The sequence below is a fragment of the Stylophora pistillata genome, chromosome 3, assembly GCF_964205215.1.
Source record: "Stylophora pistillata chromosome 3, jaStyPist1.2, whole genome shotgun sequence".
In the NCBI taxonomy this organism is placed as follows: Eukaryota; Metazoa; Cnidaria; class Anthozoa; order Scleractinia; family Pocilloporidae; genus Stylophora; species Stylophora pistillata.
Window position 1 is genome coordinate 20,363,331 of NC_142521.1, and position 21,670 is coordinate 20,385,000.

A 21,670-nucleotide genomic window follows, 5' to 3' on the forward strand; every position below is an offset into this window, starting at 1 on the left:
GAAGTGTCATTACTAAATACGTTTCCAATAGTCTTCGTATATTTTGAACAATGAAAAGTTTCTCCATATATTTCGCACACCAAAGCCAAAATGACGGCCCACTATCGAATCTTCTGCGTAATAACTACACTGTTTAAAATGTAGCCAGCTTGGTTGATGTTTTCAGTCTTCGTATCTCTCTTGAAATATAAGATCGAAGATGGTGCGGTTTTGATTTCGCACTTGGCAGTAATCTCTGCATTGTTGCATTAACGATTTGAGTCAAGGGGTCGGAGTGTATTGTTGCTTTTACGATTTGAGCCAAGGGGCAGGAGTGATAAGGCATATTTGCCCGTCTGTGAGCAAATCCCCATCGAGTTCCAAAAACTACAGACCAGAGAAGGTTGACTGGTTTACATAAAACAACGATTTCATTGGATAAGAAACTGACATTTTTTTAAGAGATTTTATCGAGTAGGTACCAATCTCAAATAATGTATTATTTTGGCCAAAATACATGTACACATTTCAAGTAAAGCTTCTGAGCGTGTTTCGGAGGGAGACTTAAAAAGTTTGTTAGGCTTTGATGGGCGGTCTTCTACGAAAGTGTTCATAACGATTTCTGCAGGGAAAAATGTCTCTCTTATTGCGTTACGTTATGCTCAGTCTCATGACGTTAGCGGGCTACTCGACAAAGGAGCGGCGTTTCGTTTTCTTTCATGCTGACAACTTTATGAAACTCTTTCAAACTTTATACTCATAGGGGTTACCCGGCTGAGTAAATGTTTTAGCTGAAGACCTGTTTTGACTCACTGCATACCGCGTAGGGTCAGATTTGTTAGGTGTTCATACAATACACCAAATTACCTTGGTTGTTTTACTCCCAACCATTAAATCCTTAAATTAGTTCGTTTTCAAAATTTCAATTGAAGCAAGAACTAAACCTACCGAGTGCATCATCTTAATTACGGTTATTTCCCAAACGGAACACAATAGTCATATTAACTAGTTTAATGAAAGCTAGCCGACTCAAGAGTCAGTGGGACACTAATTCTTAGCTGGCTTAAACGGTTGTTGAAATCGTTGATAAGTTATAATTAGAACCAAGAATATTTTTCTGTAAAGGCCTCTTTCTAATGATACTTGTATTTATTTGATGCTTCATTGAAAATGTCCCAGCGAATTGATCCATTTCTTTGTTTCATTGCCACTTAGAAAGAGCTCACCGAACACTAGCTAAAACAAACTAAAGATCACGCATGACATTAAAAAGTTAAGTTAGTTTTAGCCCAATATAGCGGATTCTTGATTTTGATCGTGAGCCGTCAGAAAACTCTTCCCTCTTTAAGGTATATGGATTTTATTTCACCGCTTGATCATTAAATAACTGTTTACGAAACAATCTTTCTCAATAATCATAATCTAGATTATTATCATGAACACCATTCAACTATTATCTGTCTTTTGACCACAATAATGAAGAATTGAGAACAAACTAAGCTCTTATTCTCCACAAACAATGCTTTTCTGAGCAAAAGTATATTCCTTTTCATTTTTTTAAAATGTTTCAGTAACATCGATGTCCACTTTCTCCTTAAGTTCACGAGGGTCCTAAAATATCAACCACTCCACAATTGCTGATAAATATAGCCTATGTAAATTGAGTTTTATAATGTTCCGATAAAAATATCAAATAAACGCTACAATCGAGTCGGCATAGAAACTCAGTTCTGTTGATAAATCGTCTTCACTCATTTCGCTGAAATTGTGTGACGAAAATATCAATTTGATTAAGGTCTTCTTTTCTTAGAAGGTTCGAGGTGTCTGCGTCTGCTTCAAATGATCCGTGCGAATCTGACCTGTTGTACTTGGGAAACCCATCACTGTGGCCAAACTTTAAGCTATGATGATCACACGGCGTGCAATGCTTTTTGAAACAGTTTCACCGATTCACAGAAGGATTGTAAAGGCGCCCAAAGAGTCAGAAGGGGACCACGCCATTCCAATTTATCCACATTTTCAGACACTTTTGATCACAAGATTAGCACTTGATGGCGTGATGATTGCCGATATAGATTCATTAACACTCAATGAGGTGTAAACAATTAATCCGCATGTTTACACCAAAGCCTCTCTTCCTTGAGGCAATTCGTCCATGAATCTAAGACTGCACCAGTAAACGGCGAAAGCAGCCCCGCGAATAGAGGACAAGTTACACTACGTACATCAGGAGCAGTAACCATGAGCTTTATGTTAGAAGAACTGATATCAGTTGGTCAGGTCGTGTTCCTCTGCCTTCTGCAGTTTGGTGCGTTTCATGCTGGAAAAGCAATATGGCAAAAGAATACTTCAAATTTGCCTCCAGGACCTTGGGGTATTCCAATAATAGGTGAGACCTTGCACACCCCTTTCCGTGCTTTTAGCTCGTCTGGATGTTTCCAGACGTGTGTACACCCACGTAAGTTCGGTAGGTAAGATCATTTCCTCTTTGGCTAAAAAAAAAAGAAGATTATCAAAATGACTAGAGGTGTTCAAAGGTCCCTCGAATATATCGTTAATGCTTTTGTTCTTGGGCCATCGTAATTTGATCAGAAATAAGACACAAACAGCGAATGTTTTCCATTGGGGCTTTGAAAATCAGTTGCCTTAAACTTAAATTGTGACAGGATTAGTTGTTGTGAATTTCGCTTTTCCCATTACTTTCACAGAGGAAGGTAAAATCAACGATATCAATAGTTTATCCGACATACATGTGATGGGGGTAAAAGGAAACCTCCTGCACTCATCGTATAGATGAGGCTCATTTACAATAACCATGTTGACCTGATATAACAACACCGAATTCTCTCTACTGACTAATTTAAAAAGAGGTATATGGCAGCCAGAAAGAAGAGTTATGGATGAGATTTTGGACTTTTCTGTCCACGGCAGGTGCGAAGTCAGTCAGTATCGAGACTGCACCCTTGTTGCATGGGCTTATTCTAAAGTAACATAATTACGTATCAAGAACGTTCTCCTATTTCGTTAGATGTAATATTGAATATTTTATTTGTATTTATTAGATCGGGAATATAATCGACACGGTGAAGCTGTTTATGTGCCAGCCACTCGGCCCTCTAGGCAGTCTCCGCGTGCGAACGAAGCGAACGTTGCGTATTTTTAGCCGGCTATTAATAACTTAAAATGAAAGTTGATAAACCCCCGAAATTGAAACAACATTTTTTTCCATAATCTGCAAATGTCTTTGCACCCGATCATTTTTGTGCGTTAGTTTTTCGTTTCTGTAGGATTACTGGCAGCGAAATGTGTTAAACACTTGTTAAGGAGGTGTACGTGTCGTTAAATTCGTTAATGTTAGCATCTGACTTTCGTAATGACTTTCGTAATGAAAGTGACTTGTAGCCACTTGATCATGGTATACTGATCAGTTAAGTGAAAAAATTACTAATTTGGAGAAGTTATTTGGTTATTTATTTTGGAGTTCTTTAGTTATCCCTTTTGACGCTTAAAAGACTGAATGCACCATGTTCTTTAGACTTTGTTTACAAAACATCTATCATTTGGTGACCTTCTGCCACCAGAGCCGCAAATGTCTTACACAATGTGATCAATTTTGACACGTACTTCAGAAGTGAACTTAGTTGAAATATAAAACCTACATTCTTTTGATGAGTGCGAGCTAAATATAAAATGTGAAAAAAAAAAAAAAAAAAAAAGCAAGGGCTTCGCTACAAATCGTTTGAAACCAGACACCGCTCTATTGAGAATCAAACAACCGTCTTCAACGTCCGCTTCTAATTCTGGTAATAAATATAAACCACGCGCAAACCGCAAGTCGGTGACCTTTTTTCTTGTTAAACAGCAAATCAAAAACTTGTCATAAATCAAACGTCAAACAATCAATAAGTCACGTAGTGTTTGAACAATCCAACATCGTGTTAAGCGATCATGAATACAATCAACTCAGTATTTACTTGCTGATCGAGGTGACTACTAGGGTTTACGTTTCAGTTCCAACCAGTATGAACGCTTTAGTGATGTTTGGAGATCACCGCTAGTACTCTTTTTGTCTGACCCTAACTGTTTCCAAAATATTTTGTGGCTGCTTATTTCAGGAATGAAGCACGTGTTCTGAAGAAAAATGAAAAAAAGCTGCCCAAAAATACATTGATCTTGCCTTGTTTCAGTATGATGCACATCCCATGACAATCATATGGATTTTACATCGCAAGAAAGCCGACAACATGAACGGATGTTCCCGAGCTGTGGTAATTTCATGTCACAGAGCTAGTTTAATTAGGGGAGAGAAAAGTGTGCAGCATGCATATGTAAACTTCAGTAAGTAATAAATTGTCAGTTCGTGTGTTGCCTCTTTTCTTCAGGAAAGGTAGCCATCGAGGTTTGTGACCTAGTATTTAAAGGTATGTTTCGCCTAAGAATACATTTTTCTAAGCACTATGCATGGTCAATGGAAAAGGGCTTAAGCAAATTAAGAAACGCATCCTATCATTGATAGGCTTTGTAAAGAGTAAATAACATCATATGACATTGAAAAGCTCTGGAGATTTTAATCAGCCGAAATCTACACCCTGAGTTTTTTTTTACCTTAGTTAAAAAGCTCTTGTCCAGGATCGTTCACACCGAGCATATTTTTCTGGTTCGTAGAGAGATATGTAAATACATACATATCAAGCTGTTTCATATTCCAAAAGATGCAAGCGCAAAGCTATTATATTAGTTTCCTTCTGGGAAGCAATCCACGTCTTTATTTTGCCAAAGTCACACAAAAACCAAATGACATGTGTGGCCTCATGCTTGAGGATCGTTTAGTGATGGTTTAATATGAACTCGATGCTATTCTAGAAGGCCACATCAGACTCTTCGGCCTTTAATACATGGCTATAATCCTCGCAGTACCAGCCTTGCACTAGCTGTTGTGTCTTCAACAGTTTATAACTTTCATAAGATAAGCCTAAGCTGGATAACCGTCGCTGTGATGTTAAGCTCTTAGTTCTTATCTGCTTCCTGTCTCGAGGTGCAAGAGGCTTCACCTTGATACTAAACTTCGCAAAACAAATATCAACTTTGTATGTATGAAAAATGTCGCTGGAGTCTCAATTACCCTTGGCTCAGACACCGAAACTCGAGCTGCAGAAGCAAAACTTGTTAACACTACGTGGGTCTCAAGTTTGCCAAAACCAACATTATTGTTGAATAAAGGCTGATAGTTTCTAAAGAAACTGTTTGGGGCTGCGTCGGTGGGGGTAACGAGATAATTTGGATATATCAACAAAGTTGAAATGGTAAATTGGCCACCGTAACGATTACAAAAGCTGACGTTTCGAGCGTCATTAAACATTCATTGTTGATGTCCTTTTGAGTTCATCTTCCCAAAAGGCGATAAAAAGGTTTTCAAAAATTCGTTACTCGAGTCACATTTCTGTAAAAAATTTGAGGGGTAGTAGCCAAAAAGGTTTCCTGATTTCTTTGAAGCACTGCCTAAGCAGAATATTCTCCAGTCTCCAAATTGCACCAAAGGTGGTGATACCGCTCGAAGGTTGTCTGAGAAGAACAAAGACATCCACAGAATGTCAACGTAGTCAGGAAGGAAACGATGGAGGAGAAAGAGAAAAGTCAATTCAAACAGTGTGAACTTTCCGTAAATTGACCCTCGCTTAGCGAACGTGAAGGAAATGTTATTAACGTCTTGCATGTGTCTTCGGGGGTAGCTTCGACTCTACCATCCGCGTAGCCATTTACCGGAGTGATGTGGCATATTTATTCAAGTATGCTGAAAATCAATACCAATTTTATGACGGGTAGGATCGTGCAATTACACAGTAAATTGAAATGATTTCCCGATCTAGGGGGATTTAGCCCCTATGCCACTTCTCCAAGCTGCACTTAAGCGATGTCTAAAGTGACCAGCTGTGTTCCTCTTTCGGGCCAGCTTCCCTTTGGGTAGTCGAGTAGTTTGAAAAATGGCAATAAAAAACTGGAAAGATAAAAGCGAACCATTCCCTTTATCAACGAACGACATGCGTATTGAAGTCCGATGAAACATCCTGTATTCTTAACAAATAGAATATTTTTCCCATTTGTGTGCATTCGATTGGTGTTTGTAAATTTCTATACATGCATACTCATCAGTTGGAATTTCTCTCGAAAGAATGTAAACTTTCGCGAATGTAAAACGAACGGAGTTTTAAAAAATTTGATCTGAAGAAGGGCTGAAAAAGCAAATATAGAGACCTCGAGAATATTTAACTTAAGAAGGGCTTCTGACAGTCTGCATTTGGGCGTCTCTGTAATGTCAGTGATACACGCTTTCAATTGTTGATGATCATAGAGTATGTAGAGCGTTTGATAAAACTGTTTCACTGAAATTTTATTGCTCTGGTTCAACTTATTTAAGTTAAACAACATATCTAAAAGTTTCATGAGCTGATCTTCTCAAATGTTAAAAATTTTGCTCGGGTAATAACAGTAAACCAAACCCTTACGAATGGGTCAATATTCTTTAGCAACCGCAAGAATCAATAAAATAATCGGGTTACTTTTGTGGTAATTCGAAGGTTCTTTATCCATAAGTTCTACTTAATCGTCAAGCAACGAGGATGATGTTCGAACATTCTCATATCATCGCCAAGTTCTTCAGCAATGCAATCGAACTGAGGTAAACAGTTAAAGCCAGTTTTAAACACATTACCGGTATAGAGCTTTCTCTCTGCCGGTAACTTTGACTATCATTCAAATAATTGTACAATAAAGAAAAAGGCGGTGGGTGAAATACTCGATTCATGGACGAGTAAAGCCTATGCAATTCAATAAGTGCTCAGATGGGAATGGTCACGACATCTTTCAGCCACAAAATCAATACTTCTTCTCGAAGTTGCTTAACAATGTGATCGCCCTCTAATACTGAAACCAAGAATTCGTAAAGACTTTGATCTATATAAAAAGATTCAATACTTATCGTTCAAGATTAAGGCATTAATCTATCTTTGAAGCACATTCCTACATGTAACTTGATAAGGGTGGCGATCATGATCTCTCAACAGTTAAGATGGCTCAACTAGCTTACACCCCGACCAAATTGATATTGCATGTCTGAGTGAAAGTATTCGATTAAAGAAGGGTTTTTTTTTTGTTTTTTTTTTTAATAAAACAGTAGACTTCTCAAAAATAAGGCTTTGAACTTGCTAAATCACCTCGTAAGTTTCTTACGTCAAGCAGTCACTGATGAAGGGCCGACTGCTGTCTCTTGTCTGTTCAAGCTCGTTGATTACAACTAGCATTACGATAGCATGTGCTTTCTCAAAGTCAAATGTAAAACGTAAATGTCTTCTGATATTATTTTGCAATGAAAGTGGTTAAGACTGTTAACATATTGTTCAAGAAATAAGTGACCTCTCGTCTTGTTTCCATACAGCGAGGAACTTGTCTAAAAATAGCTTTGAGAAACTGAACCGTTCGCATGAACACAGCCAGAAAACAAAGCAAAACAATACCCCATATGAAGCCTAATAAATCTCTGTCTATTACTTAGCAGCATTCCTTTGTACAGAATCCTTCGCTATTTTATCCTTTGTGAGGCGATCGAGCCATGGGTAATTTGATTAAAAAAATTCTGCCTACGGTGGGAATCAGAAAATAGCAGGCGGCATTGTTAACGCTCTTATTTGTAAATAGACTTATAACGTGAAAATAAGCGACGGCACACGACAGCGAAAAGGGCGGCAGTCAACCTTTGACATTTCCTAAATATAACCTCAAAGATTGACAACTCAATTCTCTTCAATGCATTAACTCCGCTTCACAAACCTTACACTGGTTGGTCTTTATTTTTCATAAGTGAGACGAAAATACTCTGCATTGAGTGGCCCAAAGTCAAAAGGTACTTCACCGTTCATCTAGCATTGCCAAATCTTCGTTTGATCGGTAAAAACATTCAACTTTGCAGAAAGTACCGCCGATCAATTTGATAATAGGTCACCTTTATCACCCCCAAGAGTATGGCGTGATAAACGCCGACAACTAGATAAGGGTTCACCGGAGTGTAACACTTGGTTTGCATATTTATGCCCAATCACAACCTCTTGAGATCATTTGAACCTTGATAGCAACAGAAGCAACAGCTTACTGATCAGAAGAAAAGCTCTGTACCTCACATTCCAATGACTATGGGGAGTTTTTCAATTACAGACAGCCTATCCGCTGCACCGATTTTGCTCTTCTGCTTCCTGACTTGTTTCTTCCTGAAGAGAAAGTCAGCACGGGAAAATTCTTTTTCTAATTTGCCTCCAGGACCTTGGGGCTTACCAGCAATAGGTAAGGTTATTTATCTTTTGGAATAAATTTAACTCTCTATACACCGGCTGTTATCGAAAACTTTTTTGTCATCTCATGAGGCGTTCGCCACGATTTCAGCTCGTCAAAAGGCATAAAAGTTTGCACCTTTCTCTACTTTTGCAATCGAAAACTTTTTGCTCTTACAAGTGCCACATAAATTTTCCAAAAAATGGATGGGATGAGATCAGACTAACAAAATGGCAACAATTGATTTCAGCATTGTCAAAGTTGTAAGAGTCAATTTAAATAAGTCCTTTGAAGTTTTGCAAGAAGGAGATAATAATGTCGGTGTAAGCAAGAACCGTATTGAGTTATTCCACACGGGGTAAGGAAGAAAAACTATTGATAGAGGACGAAGAGGTCTAGACATCCTTAATCGAATACTCCTTTGCTTCACATGAAATTCAGTTTACCACTGAGTCAATTATTTCAGGGAAAAATTCCTTGTTCTCCAAATTAACGATCACTGCGTAACGATTCAATAACTATTGGAATTATCGGCTGTACCCACGCCTTGCATGACAGTTGCGCACGAACAAAGCAATTATTGCGTGTTCTCAGCCGATAGCCGTGACGTCGCTTTGTTCTTACTTCAGCAAAAGTCATGACCACAGAAAATAATGCATCTAGATGCCTTGGCTAAAACCGCCATGGGTCAATGTACCTAAATTAAAATGCAGTCTCTGAACTTCCTTGTATTTAGAGGATCCGTCTTAAAAATGTGTCGAGTAAGAAAAATTAAACTTCATTCTTTTCTATCTTTGCAACGCTGAGTGGGGCCAGTTGGAAGAACGAAGATTTTGTCGTGCGGTAGAAGATATCTAATTTGAAATAGGTTAGAGGACGAGATTTGACCGAAAGAAAGATTATGTACTTACTTGTTATTAACCTTTGGAGGTTTGCTTTGAGCTTTAGCTTGTTACGTTTCTAGGTAGCTTGTAATGAAAGGATGGCGCTTTGAAACCAGTAGAATTGAAGTGATCTTATCCCACCTTTATGGTGATAAAATAGAACAGAGTTTCTGATCATATTTTTTAAAGTAGAGTGCCAACGTTTGAGAAAACACAATGTTCGATATATTTGGACCATTGGTGTGAGCTCAGGTCAGTTCATTACTTGTGTTGAAACTCAGACCTAGAAACATGAGAAGTTTGAGCATTGTGGCATAACCCAAATGGAGTGTGCAGCTGAAACTGTTAAGAATTCAAATCAATGCATGCGTCAAGACGGCTTTCGAAATAAACTGTACAAAATTTTACCATTTTTCAAACCAGTGCTAATGATAATATTTAAAAATTGTCTACTGTGGCTGAAGGTGTTTAATTTTTGCACGATTTTAGTACATGCAATTCTAGTCCATTTCTCTCTCCAAATGAACAACGTTGGATCTAACCAGGTTTTGTTTCAGCTGAGTGTAAAAGACGCCGCGTTTAAGCCACAAAATGTTTAATACGATCCACTGACCTTCATTTTAAATGAATGAAAACCTTAAAAACAAGTATCAATTGTCCAAGAAGCTATTTAGTATGCATATGCCATGATCATGGCCTAATGTAGAAGAGTCCATTGCATGTCTTAAGCCTTCGCTAGGGATGACTCAGCGAAGGAATTTTTCTTTAGACCATTTCCTTTTTTTATTAATCATTGAAAAATTCCTTGCACTCGGTATTGATGTCATGGAAGCATATCAGGTACAAGCCTTTTTTGAGGCGTCGTTAAGTACTTGAGGCGAGTTGAGATGAGGGAGTCGATATCGCTTTCAATCGCAAAGCACCTTTCAGACGTTTAAAACATTTTGAAATACCATGAACCAGCAAGATAGACAGGATGTAACCTTCTTATTGAGATATCTACAAAGCTTAATCGACAGACGAAATTCAACTGTGCATGCTCTTTATTCCCCCCTTTTTTTTTTTTTCTTCATTGAATGAACTCAAAGGACAGTACATTTGTGCATCTACTGTTCAGAACGTCAGCTTGCATTAAAATGCCTCATCGCCACATAACGACAACGCCGGAATTCGAAGCTAGCAGAGGGGGTGAAATTCGACGGAACGACTTATGAAGATCCAGTAAATACTTCCCTATTCAGTCGTCGCTAATAAGGGAAAAGCGGTGTAAAGGTTAATGAGAGAAGCATCTGTTTTCGGCATTCTTTTAAAAAGATTCCTGCAAAGATCAATGAAATTAACAACCACAAATTCCGTTCTTTCTTTTCGCACAGCAACGGTCGCCGACGTACGTGGCTGATAACCCTTTTGGGTCTCGTGTCTTACGCCCGTCCTCGATGCAGCAAATTATGCCTGACGAAATACATCCTGTGAAATGCGTGACTCTTGCCAATTATAAATATGCTTCGCTCGCTTAAACCCCCGAGGGTTAAATTATATATTTAACGAAAGAGAAAGAAGTCAGTTGACCCTTTTCAAACGATTGCAGATTTTTTAATTTGATATGCTTAAGTCCTCACGTGCGCAACTTCGTAATACAAGTAAAATTATTTCATTCGTCGGAAAGGGCGTTCGGGTTAAGCATACCAAATAAAAAAGGTATCTCAGGGTCCGTCGAAAGTATTTAGCTCTGGAGAGGGATATCTGGTTGGCACAGTTTTAGTTGTTACGTTAAGTCTTTTATATACGCAAAACACGTGAAGGAATGTTTTAAGGATCAGACTTGATGCTATATGGTGTGCAGTTTCAGAGAGATAAGCAATTATGCAGGTCAGGCTGAAAGCCTGGGAAACTTTGTGTACACGATCGCAAATGTTTGTTATGAAATTATCAATGCCACAACGAGGAACAAGCTTAAAGTCATAAAGGAATTTTAGTTTCAGAAGAAATATCTTTAATCAATTTTGAACACGTACATGATATTGCTGACTGCTTTTACTTTTCTTGATAAAGTTATCTTTATCCAAATTTTGTAGAGGTAACAATAGTAATAAAATTAGGAAATGATAGATTCTCGTGTTCATTATTCAAGTTTTTTATTTCTTAGTTAAAACCCTGTCCGTTCATGATCTCTAAATGTACTTGATCTATCAACAGGAGCGTGTTTCCGAGTGGGACGCAACCCTCATATTGCCTTCACAAAAATGGCGGACAAATACGGAGACGTTTTCAGCTTAATGCTCGGAAATCGTTTAGTTGTTGTGCTCAATGGATTCAACGTCATTCAAGAGACAATTATAAAGAAGCCGACAGTTTTTGCCGGCAGACCACGATTGTACACCTTCGATCTTGCCAATCCTGACGGTAACAGTCTCACTGTAGGCGACTACACACCTCAGTGGCGGCTGAGTCGGAAGATGAGCGTTGCAGCAGTTCACAACTTTGCAAAGGATACAAGTAGCTTGGAGAAGAAGCTTTTTCAGGAATCTGAACGCTTGATCTGCTGCTTAAAGCAACAGAAAGGCAAAGCCTTTGATGTCCGAATCACTCTCAAGTTTGCCACAGCCAATATTATTTTAAATGCGCTGTTTGGAATCAACCGTTCATACGACGACCAAGACCTCCGACGTATACTCGAGCTTGCCGACAACTACCGAGAGGCTGTGCATGGCAGTAGTCACATTGATTTCTTGCCTTTTTTGAAGCATCTTCCCAATAGAGCGCTCACAAAGCTAGTACTTGCATTAAAAGAAGTCTCAGCTGCCACCAAAAAGATGTTTCTGAAAAACAAAGAAACCTACACTGAGGGCCAAGTTCGCAATATTGCCGATGGTTTTATAAATGTCCTTGAGAAAGAAACGATGAAAGAGGCAGAGAATGGTCAGAACAGTGAAAACACTCAAGTAGAAATGTCTCCCCTCTTGAATGATGAACAGATTGTTCAAGTTTTGACAGAGCTCTTCGGTGCAAGCTTGGACACCTCGTCCATAACTGTTTACTGGGGCCTGGCATACTTAATCAAGCATCCCGAGATTCAGTGTCAGTTGCAAGATGAATTAGACAATGTGATTGGACGAGATCGGCTTCCAACCCTTACAGACATCCCTTCCCTTCCTCTGCTCCAAGCCACGGTCTACGAACTTCTGAGGGTGACAAGTGTTGCGCCTCTGGCGATTCCTCACTCAACTACAACTGAAACAACCATTCGCGACTTCACAATCCCAAAAGACACAATGGTGTTCATCAACTTGTGGTCTCTGCATCGCGATCCAGCAATCTGGAAAGACCCGGATGTTTTCAACCCGCGACGTTTCCTCAATGGTGCTGGAGAGCTGATCGATCCGAAGACATTTGGAGGCTTCTTGCCCTTTTCAGGAGGTCGTCGTAGGTGTCCTGGAGAAAGCCTTGCCATGAAAACCTTACCTGTATTCCTTGCTGCATTACTTCACAGCTTCCGTTTCTCGCAGGACGGTTTGCCTGCTGAATATCAAGGTATTAATCTTGAGGGGCATTTCGGCCTCACCCTGATGCCAGAGAAATTTTTTACGTTGATCGAAGAGCGCAGCTGAAGAGCTTCATTGAAATCAGACAAAGTGACAATACTTCTTCAGTTAATCTCAGGAAACTTTAAAAGAATCTTGGGTAATTTATTTACGTAATTTAGTTACGTATTCATGAACAAGATATTTTTTATTGTTCTTATCTTACACGGCTTTTCACGGTTTTGATTTTTAAACCGCACAAATTATAGTGGAAAAATGCCGTAATACCACAATGACGGTGTATTATGTACTCGCTGAGATAAATACTCGCATTTACGTGTGAAATTGCAATTATTGTGTTTGGCCCTTTAGGACTATATTGGCATCGGTTTGCTAAAAAATTCTCACTTCTATATTTTGAGCCAACTTGTGATAGGAATTTGATGTAACGGTCGAATTTTGTTATTTTAAGGCTAACCGTGTTTCTTGTTTATCAATGTGACACTGTGCCAAAGAAAATTGTTAAGCATATCTTGCTAGCGTGAGTAATTAAGAATATGAAACCCTTTAAGGATTTGAATCTTACACATTCTGATCTTTTTTGTCGAACACTACACTACGAAATGAACCCTCGCTTTAGATGTGACAAGCATCCTGCACATTGTTAAAATCGGTAATGTCGAAAGCGTAAAGTGTAGAAAAAATTATTTTCCAATTTGGCTCGTCTCGCCATATTCAACTTCTTCATTGGCTGAAGGCATTTCAACCACATAGCCATGTTGACTAAAAGCCAAAATTTGGCATGCATCCCCTTGAGGGGTTGCCCAGTCTCTTTTTACTGAAGCAAAAGGCCCGGCTTTAAAATATAGCTGCTGAGAAAGTAATGAAGAAAGACATCATTAGTGTTTGAAATTTCCATGATCACCACTTCCTGCGATTCTGCAGCAAACCAGTCACGTATATTAGGACAGATTATGATTAGAAAGAGACTGTAATCTTTGGGCTTACAGGAGAACGATATTAACGTATTTTTTGGCCTACAGCAAATAAACATAAACATGAACATTTTACCAACAAGGGAGTAGTATTTCTTCTATATATTCAGTCTTAAAACAAGTGTATTCACTGAGATTGTCCACTTTTGTGAAATTAATAATTTTCCTGTTAGGGCAATCCAGTCAGTAAAAAACCGCAGACAGCCATAATGAATTACCTTGGATAAGATGCCGTGATGAACGCCCGTAAATAAGGACCAGCTTTAACGAAGTGTGAATATAGGCTCCGTATTTATACCCTAGTTAAGACGGTTCCTTCTCAAAACATTTGACTTGGAACCCTGAACTTGTACAATCTTATAAAAAGGAAAAAAATTGAATTCGTTTCATTTATAATGGTATTTTTCTTTGGGGGTCCCAGACAAATTTTCACTCTTTTGCCTTCTGATGCAAAAGTTGATGAATGGAATTTGGTCACCTTCTCTGTCTAAAATACTTCGGAATCCACTTGTTGTGACTAGGAGACAAATAGGTAGGATTTTGACATTTGAAGGGCTCGGCACCAAAGTATTTATGATGAGCAATTTAGCTACGGATGTTGTATTAAGTTTCGTTTCTTAAATACACAAAATTGAAGATTCAACAACGAACTTTCAATAACATTTATCAAGGCTAGATTTGTCTCAGAAAAGTTAAGATTATACCACCTCACGCACTCACTATAGCGATAACAGCTTATAAAATGTCATAGAAGTCAATAACTCGTACTTTGGTTATTAAAGCAGTGGTATTTGAATTAGCTGCACAATTTCAAAACAAGTCGTTTGCGAAATCACTTTCTGGATTTTTAAGATGTATAAACAACTCACATTGACATTATAGCCTGATTTAAAAAAAAAGAAAAAGGAAAACCCCGATAAATAGTTCCCCTTTAGACCAATTGGTATCATTGCATGACGAGAGCGTAAAAGCTATGCGAGTTCTCAGCTGAATAAAGAAGGTAATTTCAATTGTGCAGTTGCAGTGCCTGTAACGGCGACTTAAATAATTAGCAAACAAGAAAAGTCCAAAGGAGGACCTGCAAATTTAAGTCAACAGTTTCTTAAAAATACAGCTTAGGAAGGACTGTGTTATCGCTGAACTGTTATAAATATATAAATACCAAAGAAAACAGTGCAGCTTTTGGTTGAAGTTCAAACTTGAGTACATTTCATTGTGTGATATTCACCCTTCGAAACATTGAAGTGAAATTTTGAAAAAATTCTATAAAAGTACACCACTCTAAATCATTTGCGTTGTGTTGGCTGTTTAGGAAGCACAAAATAAACACTCATATTAAATAAAGCTAATGACGTTACCTACAGGACAAGTCAAAATTTTCTATTGTTTTCAAGATATTAGTCAGTTGAGGGATGTATAATCAGGCACAATCTATAAGCTACTTACTGTAATGATGAAAGCATAGCAAGCTGGTTTTTCCTTTTGCGTGTCGGATTCCTACCGAACAATCAGTCAGAAGGAGCAGCAAATCGCACTTTCTAAAAATACGATAATGATTTTGCAGATAAGTCACGAGGGTTCGAGAAGAATAATTCTTGAACATTCCGCTGACTCAATCACGGAGGCAAGAAGAATATAAGAAGCATTTACTTTCGCACGTTTTTCGTTGAGTCCAGTTTTTAAAGGTAAAATTAAGCTTTTATCTTAGCACTGTTTTCAGGAGAGAGGGGCAAAGCAGTTTATAAGGAAACTAACCAAACACACCTGAATTACGATTCTTCTTACAGCAAATTAACATTATGATCGCGGTATGACTGGCGGATCGGTTTTTACGAACTAGACTTAAGACATAATTTGGATATATCAACAAAGTTGAAATGGTAAATTGGCCACCGTAACGATTACAAAAGCTGACGTTTCGAGCATTAGCCCTTTGTTACGGTGGCCAATTTACCATTTCAACTTTGTTGATATATCCAAATTATTTCGTTACCCCCACCGACGCAGCCCCAAACAGTTTCTTTCGAAACTATCAGCATTTAGACTTAAGACACTCGAATGACAGACAATTTGACTCTGGTGCGAATTCCGTTAAGATTTAATCTCCAAAAAGCCGATCACTATAACACAAAAAAGTCCTTTTTTACACGTTTTTAGAGTGCACTTACTCGATAGATCAGAGCACACGATCAATCGCTAAATCTAGTTTCAAACCATTTACATTATAATCATTGTATCTCCTTCCTGTTTCAACAGAGTTTCGAATGCGCCAGGTAGGGCACTGCCCCAGGGCCTCACCAAGACGGGGAAAGAACTCGGCGATGTTTTATACCTGATCCTCAACAGTGGTTTTGCGTTTGAATTAGCTACATTTTACGCCGTTCAAAAAGGAATAGTCGTCGTCCATCGAGTTTGGGCGGTTCGAGTTCAGTATCAAGTTGGCCTTAAAGGACGCTTTGGATTACTTATTCTAAGAGTTCGATTTCGAGTCCAATCGAAACAGAAGCAGAGCGACTGAATGATGAAAACCGTCTCAATCCTAAACTTCGTGCTTCAGCAAATTTTTTAAAGTTCACGATTATTTCAAATTTCGCGCTGAGGTAGTCGACACTTCAAGCTTTTGTGCTTTAACAAAAGAGTTTAATCTCCTCAAACAAGGAAATGACCATAAAAAGGTGCTTTTTAAAGCCCTAATGTTTGATCCCGTGTAAATAAGACTTGTTATTTTTTTTCTTTACTTCATTTTGGTAATGGACATTTTTAGGTCTCGTTTAAGAAGACCCTAGTCCAGAGCAAAACTAAAGGGAAGTATCAAACCTAGCTTCGTACATCGACCAATTTTCTGATATTTACAAATTAAATGAATTCACTTTCACTTTAGCAGCTGAAATGTTCTCTGTCCTTTGCGAAAAACTTTGGTATCTCTGATATTCTAGACAGTAATTAGCTTGAGTAAAACAGTTGGAAATGAAAAAATTATTAGCCTTGATCGGTTGTGATGAGGGATGCATGAAGGATCACTTTTTGAAAATGTAATATCCTGAAACAAGGCAAGTCGTTCCATTTTCCATTCCGACGCATTTCAACACAAATCTTATGACTTCATCTTTTAGGTTTACCAGAATCCCACAATGTAACCCCACCCCAAAATTTGGTTTGCAATCATGAAATTTGATTTCGAGAACTCAGTTGCGGGGCTGCTATCAAACTTTTACTAAATTTTATCAGTATTTTGAGGTTTTTCTCAGGTCTGAATTTCAAGATTCGAATTACTGATATCTTCGCACTGCATAGTACGTGCACTAAGAATTTCCTGAAAATTTTCAAGAAATACTTTGTCGTAATGATGTGCTCGGTCTAAAACATCAGCGGATACTAAATTCCCCAGTTTAAGCCTCCTGATGATAGGAAGTTTAAAAGTTTTGATCACAGGTTTCCGAGAAAGAGGCTGGGAAATGATGCATGATCGAAAAAAGTGCAACTCGATTAAAATTTTCGTGGACAGCTTGTTCAGTGTATTATCGGATTTTAGTCAATTACAATGCTGTGCGAGTGGGCATATGTAGGGAATCCACCCTTTCCATTGTCAGCTTCAGTCTTCCTGAATCCTTGCTGTTATATTTTACATTGAAGAGCATTTAGTGACTAAGTTTAAACGGTTAGGAATGAACTCTGATTTGTGTCCATCGTTTCAGGTCTCACGGTTGTTGATGAGAGTTGACCCATCTCAACTTAGTCTTAATCAGCATAAAATATTCTATTCAGCTTAAGGGATCCATCTTTTTTTTCTTAAATTTATTTAGATAACCCACAACAACTCGTTGATAATCGTACCTTTCGTCCATTGTTTATCATTGATGTTAACTGGTAAGTAGAACAATTATCTTTCAAAAAAGAGTTTGGATTCAGTTTTACTTAACAGTGTTACACTTTTTTCCTTGGAATTCAGCCACACAGGAACAATGCTTAATGATTAATTATGTCGCCGCAGCTTCCGCCATTAATTAGCGCACGGATTTGGAGAGCATTCATCGATAACTGAAACGAGAAAACAAGACTAAAATTGTGGCACAGAAAAAGAATTATCTTCGTATCATTGTACTCTAGTTGATTTAAGGGCAAAAAGGAAATTAAAGTCTTCTTTTTCAAAGCTATAGAGTTCCAGGTGAGTTCATAATGAAATAAAGGCCTCCTCTACTCTATGGCTGTCAGCCTCAATCCTTTACTTTCAGGAATAATGGAAACCGATTTTAATTTTTACTCTTAAAGATCATAACATAGATACAATTAATTTGTTAACGCACAGAAATCTTCACTTCGACTCATCGTACAAGCTGAAGAAGGCGAAAATTTGGAAGAAAGGAATGTTACTTCGCTTGGCCTAGGCCAACACCTGAGGTGAGTCTGCTCAATCGAGCTTACGGCTCGATTGAGCAGACTTACCTCAGGTAAAAACACTTCTTGTTCAGCTGGGCAAAGTGTAAGGTGAATTTCACGTACACCAGAGCAATACCGCACTAATGTCCCTGGGTTCTAATCCGCAGATTTCTTCCGATTTGCACTTATCTAAACCAAATGAGATCAATAGCTGATAAGGTCCGCAGTTTTCGTAATTCCTTTAGGAATAAAAATTACATAATTTACCTTCTATCGTTGAGATAATAGATATCAGCCAATATTAGCCATCAAATTTCTCAGATATTCAATCAACATAAATATTCTTTAAACATATTTACGGACAAGTCTCTCTCTCTCTCTCTCTCTCTCTCTCTCTCTCTCTCTCTCTCTCTCTCTCTCTCTCTTCCTCTTTCTACTCTCTCTCTCTCTCCCCCTCCCCCCTCTCTCTCTACTCTCTCTCTCCTCTTTCCCCTCTCTCTACTCTCACTAAAGGAAAAGAGATGGCTTCCCTCTGAAGACACTTCCGGTGTGGTCAAACGTTATTGGTGTTTATCAGAATGGCGTTACTTGATGAGTTACAAACCATTTTGAAGTATTAGTATAACGGGTTTGTACGTCGTTGCTATTATAGATAAAATTGATAAACTTTGTTCTTGCGAACTATTCGCGACGCAGAAAGACTGTCATAATCAGTAACGAGGTTGTGTTGCAACATTTATCAAGCCTTAAGAGCCACTGACCATAAATCTCGAGAATCCACCGACAGTTACAAAATTTCTTATTTAGCTTTATTTTTCCTAAAGGACCCTTTTGACGAACCTTTTTCAAATTATATCAGGAAGTTCTATCGCGCTTTTCTTTCTCTGAAAAATTTTGTTTGTATACCTTTCATTGCACCTTTCAAACGAAGACATAGTCTGACCAACTGTATATATTTAAACATTTAGCACTTTTAATTTAAAAATTCTGCTTGTCGATTGAACTTGGCATCTGTGGCCATGTATTCACTTTCAATTTCTTTTTTCTGGCCTTATGCATTAAAGGATTGTTCTTCTTTTCAAATTTGTCAGTCCTCGAGCGATTTACGTCTTGGCTGGCTCTTTTTATTTTCAGTGTTCCAAGGTCGAAAAAGCCAGAAAACATCTCAACATCACGCAGATAAAATGAAATCCGATTTTATTGGCGTGAAGGAGAGGAGACGGTTTGTTTGCAGCGCGATAAAATTATAAATCACAGCTGTCTCCATGCTGGTTTCTTATCGTCATTTCATGCATATTTAAGGCAAGTAAACATTCTCCTCTCCATCACAGCAATTCTTGGAAATTCTCTTGTCCATGTTGCTCTTCCAAAGAAATCTTCCCTCCATCCGCCATCTAATCTCTTGTATCGTTGTCTGGCAATAGCTGATCTAGTGGTTGGTCTTGTTAGCTAACCTCTCTATGCTACCCTTTGGATTTTCTGGGTTCTTCAAGAGTGGAGTATTCTCCGATACGTAAATGTAGTGGCGCACATCACAGCCAATACATTGTGTGGAGTATCTTTGTTGACAGGGACGGCCATAAGTGAGGACAGACTTCTCTCCCTGTTTTTGGGGGCTAAGATACAAGCAAATTGTAGCTTCAAAGCTTATGTTATGAATAGTTCTAGTTTCGTTGCGTGACTTTGAACAATGCGTGATTACCGAACTTTGAACAATGCGTGATTAACGAAATTTGCGTGATTATTTTCCTATGTTTCTCTGTGGTTTTATATAATTAAGCGCTTGCGGTTTCCTATATATTACAGCTCATGAATAGTTCGTTTTCCTTTGTTTGACAGTTCATGAATAGCTCGTTTTAGGACTAGATTTTTTAGGTTTTGATTTCAGTTGGGATCAGCGTCAATATTGCGAGCATTGAATTAAGCTTCATCGTATTAGTTCCTCCAAGCTATAGAGATCCATTCTTCAGAATCTTCTAATCAAGTACAATAAAGATTAAAGAAATCTTTGATGGTTGATACGTTTGTCGCCTTCTGCATCAGCTGACATATGTCATTCTGGCCCTATTATGGGTGGCATCTCTTTAGCTGCTTTTTCTTAAATTTTAGATCGTCGTGTGATCTTTTGGTGTGGCGTCTGGGTGTACCATCTTGCTTTGTGATCGCAATCATCTATTGAATGAATGAATGAAAAACTTTATTTAAGTGTCTATGTTTTTAGCTATAAGCTAACGGGGGACACTAAAAAAATTTAAAAGTCAAATACATTTACATATGTAGATAATAGTTCTTTACAGTAGATAATTAAAAATATTATAAAGTTATTTAGTTAAGTTTTAAATTTCAACGAGAGTTGAAAGATCGACTTTTCTTATGTTCTTCTTGAACGAATTTAGAGTTTCTATCGTTCTTAGGTGTCTTGGTAACTTCGACCAGATGAGAGGTCCCATATATTTAATAGAATTCCTACCAAATCTTACAGTTTCGAATCTTGGCAGTTCGAAGTCACTGTTCCGTAAATTATACTGAGTGTTCTTTATATTAAATAAGTCAGAAATATTCTCGGGTACGAGACTGCTTAGCTTACATCAAAGTGGCAATGTCTTGTAGGCGCCGATTGTACAACGTCGGTAATTTGGCGCGACTCAGCAGTTCTTGATAGGACGCTGATCTAGTTTTGTTTACCGCCCTAAGTGCTCGCTCCTGAATCCGCTCAAGCTTTCTCCGATCCGATGCATTACAAAAGTGTCATACTAGATGACAGTAGGTTAGATGGGACAGAAGACCTGTAAAGTGATAGTTTAGCATTACAGGGTATCAAATTGCGTAACCGCACTAGGACCCCTACTTTTTGACCGGCCTTAGAGCATAGATCACTGATATGACTAGTAAAACTCAATTTTTCATCGATTTGAACTCCTAAAAGCCTTATTTCCCCCATTCTCTTAATAGTATGACCGTCAACAGAAAAATTTTGATTATCGTTGTCTTTGTCAACATTTCTCGGGTTGATCGTTAATAGCTGGAACTACTCTCAGTTGGTTGAGAGATAGTTGTTCTTGTACCAGCTTTCTCGCCATGTATCTTGATACTTTGCGCGACAACGTCATGCTTCTTCCCCATGACATACATCTGACGGTCGTCGGCATACATGCTCAAATTAGCCATTAAATAGCTCATGACAGGGAGCGCAAACTGGTTGGTTACTAAGACCTTGTAGTAGTCAGATAGGGGACTTGAGCATACTACTGAGAGCCGCTTCAGATACTCTTTCTCGGCTTGTTCCAAAACCAGACCGTCTTGTTGTTTAACGTTCTCTAACACTCCCAGAAACTTTTACTGTGCGTCTTCCCTTAGACGTGATCAATCAATCAATCAATCAATTTATTTAACGTGGTCAGAACGCTTAGCTAAAAGCTAGTTTACAGGTACGCCACGAAATAAAAAAAGAAAAGGAAATTATAAAGCCTTGTGAAGGTATATAAATTGAAATAAATTAAGAATTAAGAACTAGCTAATATTAAAATATAAGAATTTAATAATGTAGTCACCGAGTTGAATATGTAAAATGTAAAATGTAATCATTAAAAACAGG

At 38.2% G+C, this 21,670-nt stretch overlaps 1 protein-coding gene and 1 long non-coding RNA gene across 6 annotated transcripts; one reads left to right on the forward strand and one right to left on the reverse strand.

Moving 5' to 3' along the window:
• The first annotated feature begins 1,567 nt into the window (after nucleotides 1–1,567).
• On the forward strand, nucleotides 1,568–14,094 carry LOC111332879 (cytochrome P450 1A1). Of its 5 annotated transcripts, none has more exons than XM_088754224.1 (2): nucleotides 1,568–2,368; nucleotides 11,379–14,094. In XM_088754224.1, the coding sequence occupies exons 1-2, from the start codon at nucleotides 2,221–2,223 to the stop codon at nucleotides 12,788–12,790; spliced, it is 1,560 nt and encodes a 519-aa protein (XP_088610350.1). In that variant the 5' UTR covers nucleotides 1,568–2,220; the 3' UTR covers nucleotides 12,791–14,094. The 5 variants fall into 5 exon arrangements, 4 of the variants coding, with proteins under 4 accessions (XP_088610350.1, XP_022794081.2, XP_088610351.1 ...); XR_015999005.1 differs by lacking the exon at nucleotides 11,379–14,094 and adding an exon at nucleotides 4,095–7,136 and having other exon boundaries at nucleotides 2,230–2,368; XM_022938346.2 differs by lacking the exon at nucleotides 1,568–2,368 and adding an exon at nucleotides 8,028–8,310.
• A 4,979-nt stretch (nucleotides 14,095–19,073) lies between these two features.
• On the reverse strand, nucleotides 19,074–20,839 carry LOC148734976 (uncharacterized). The gene is made up of 2 exons (XR_015999153.1): nucleotides 20,663–20,839; nucleotides 19,074–20,247 (listed from the first exon to the last, which is right to left on the reverse strand). It is a non-coding gene; the product is annotated as an uncharacterized LOC148734976 (long non-coding RNA).
• Nucleotides 20,840–21,670: the final 831 nt, after the last annotated feature.

Excerpts from the sequence above, each read along its gene's own strand:
- LOC111332879 (XM_022938346.2), top strand. The coding sequence starts at position 8,157 with ATGACTATGGGGAGTTTTTCAATTACAGACAGCCTATCCGCTGCACCG. Across the intron at positions 8,311-11,378 it reads TTGGGGCTTACCAGCAATAG|GAGCGTGTTTCCGAGTGGGA; the intron begins GTAAGGTTATTT and ends ATCTATCAACAG.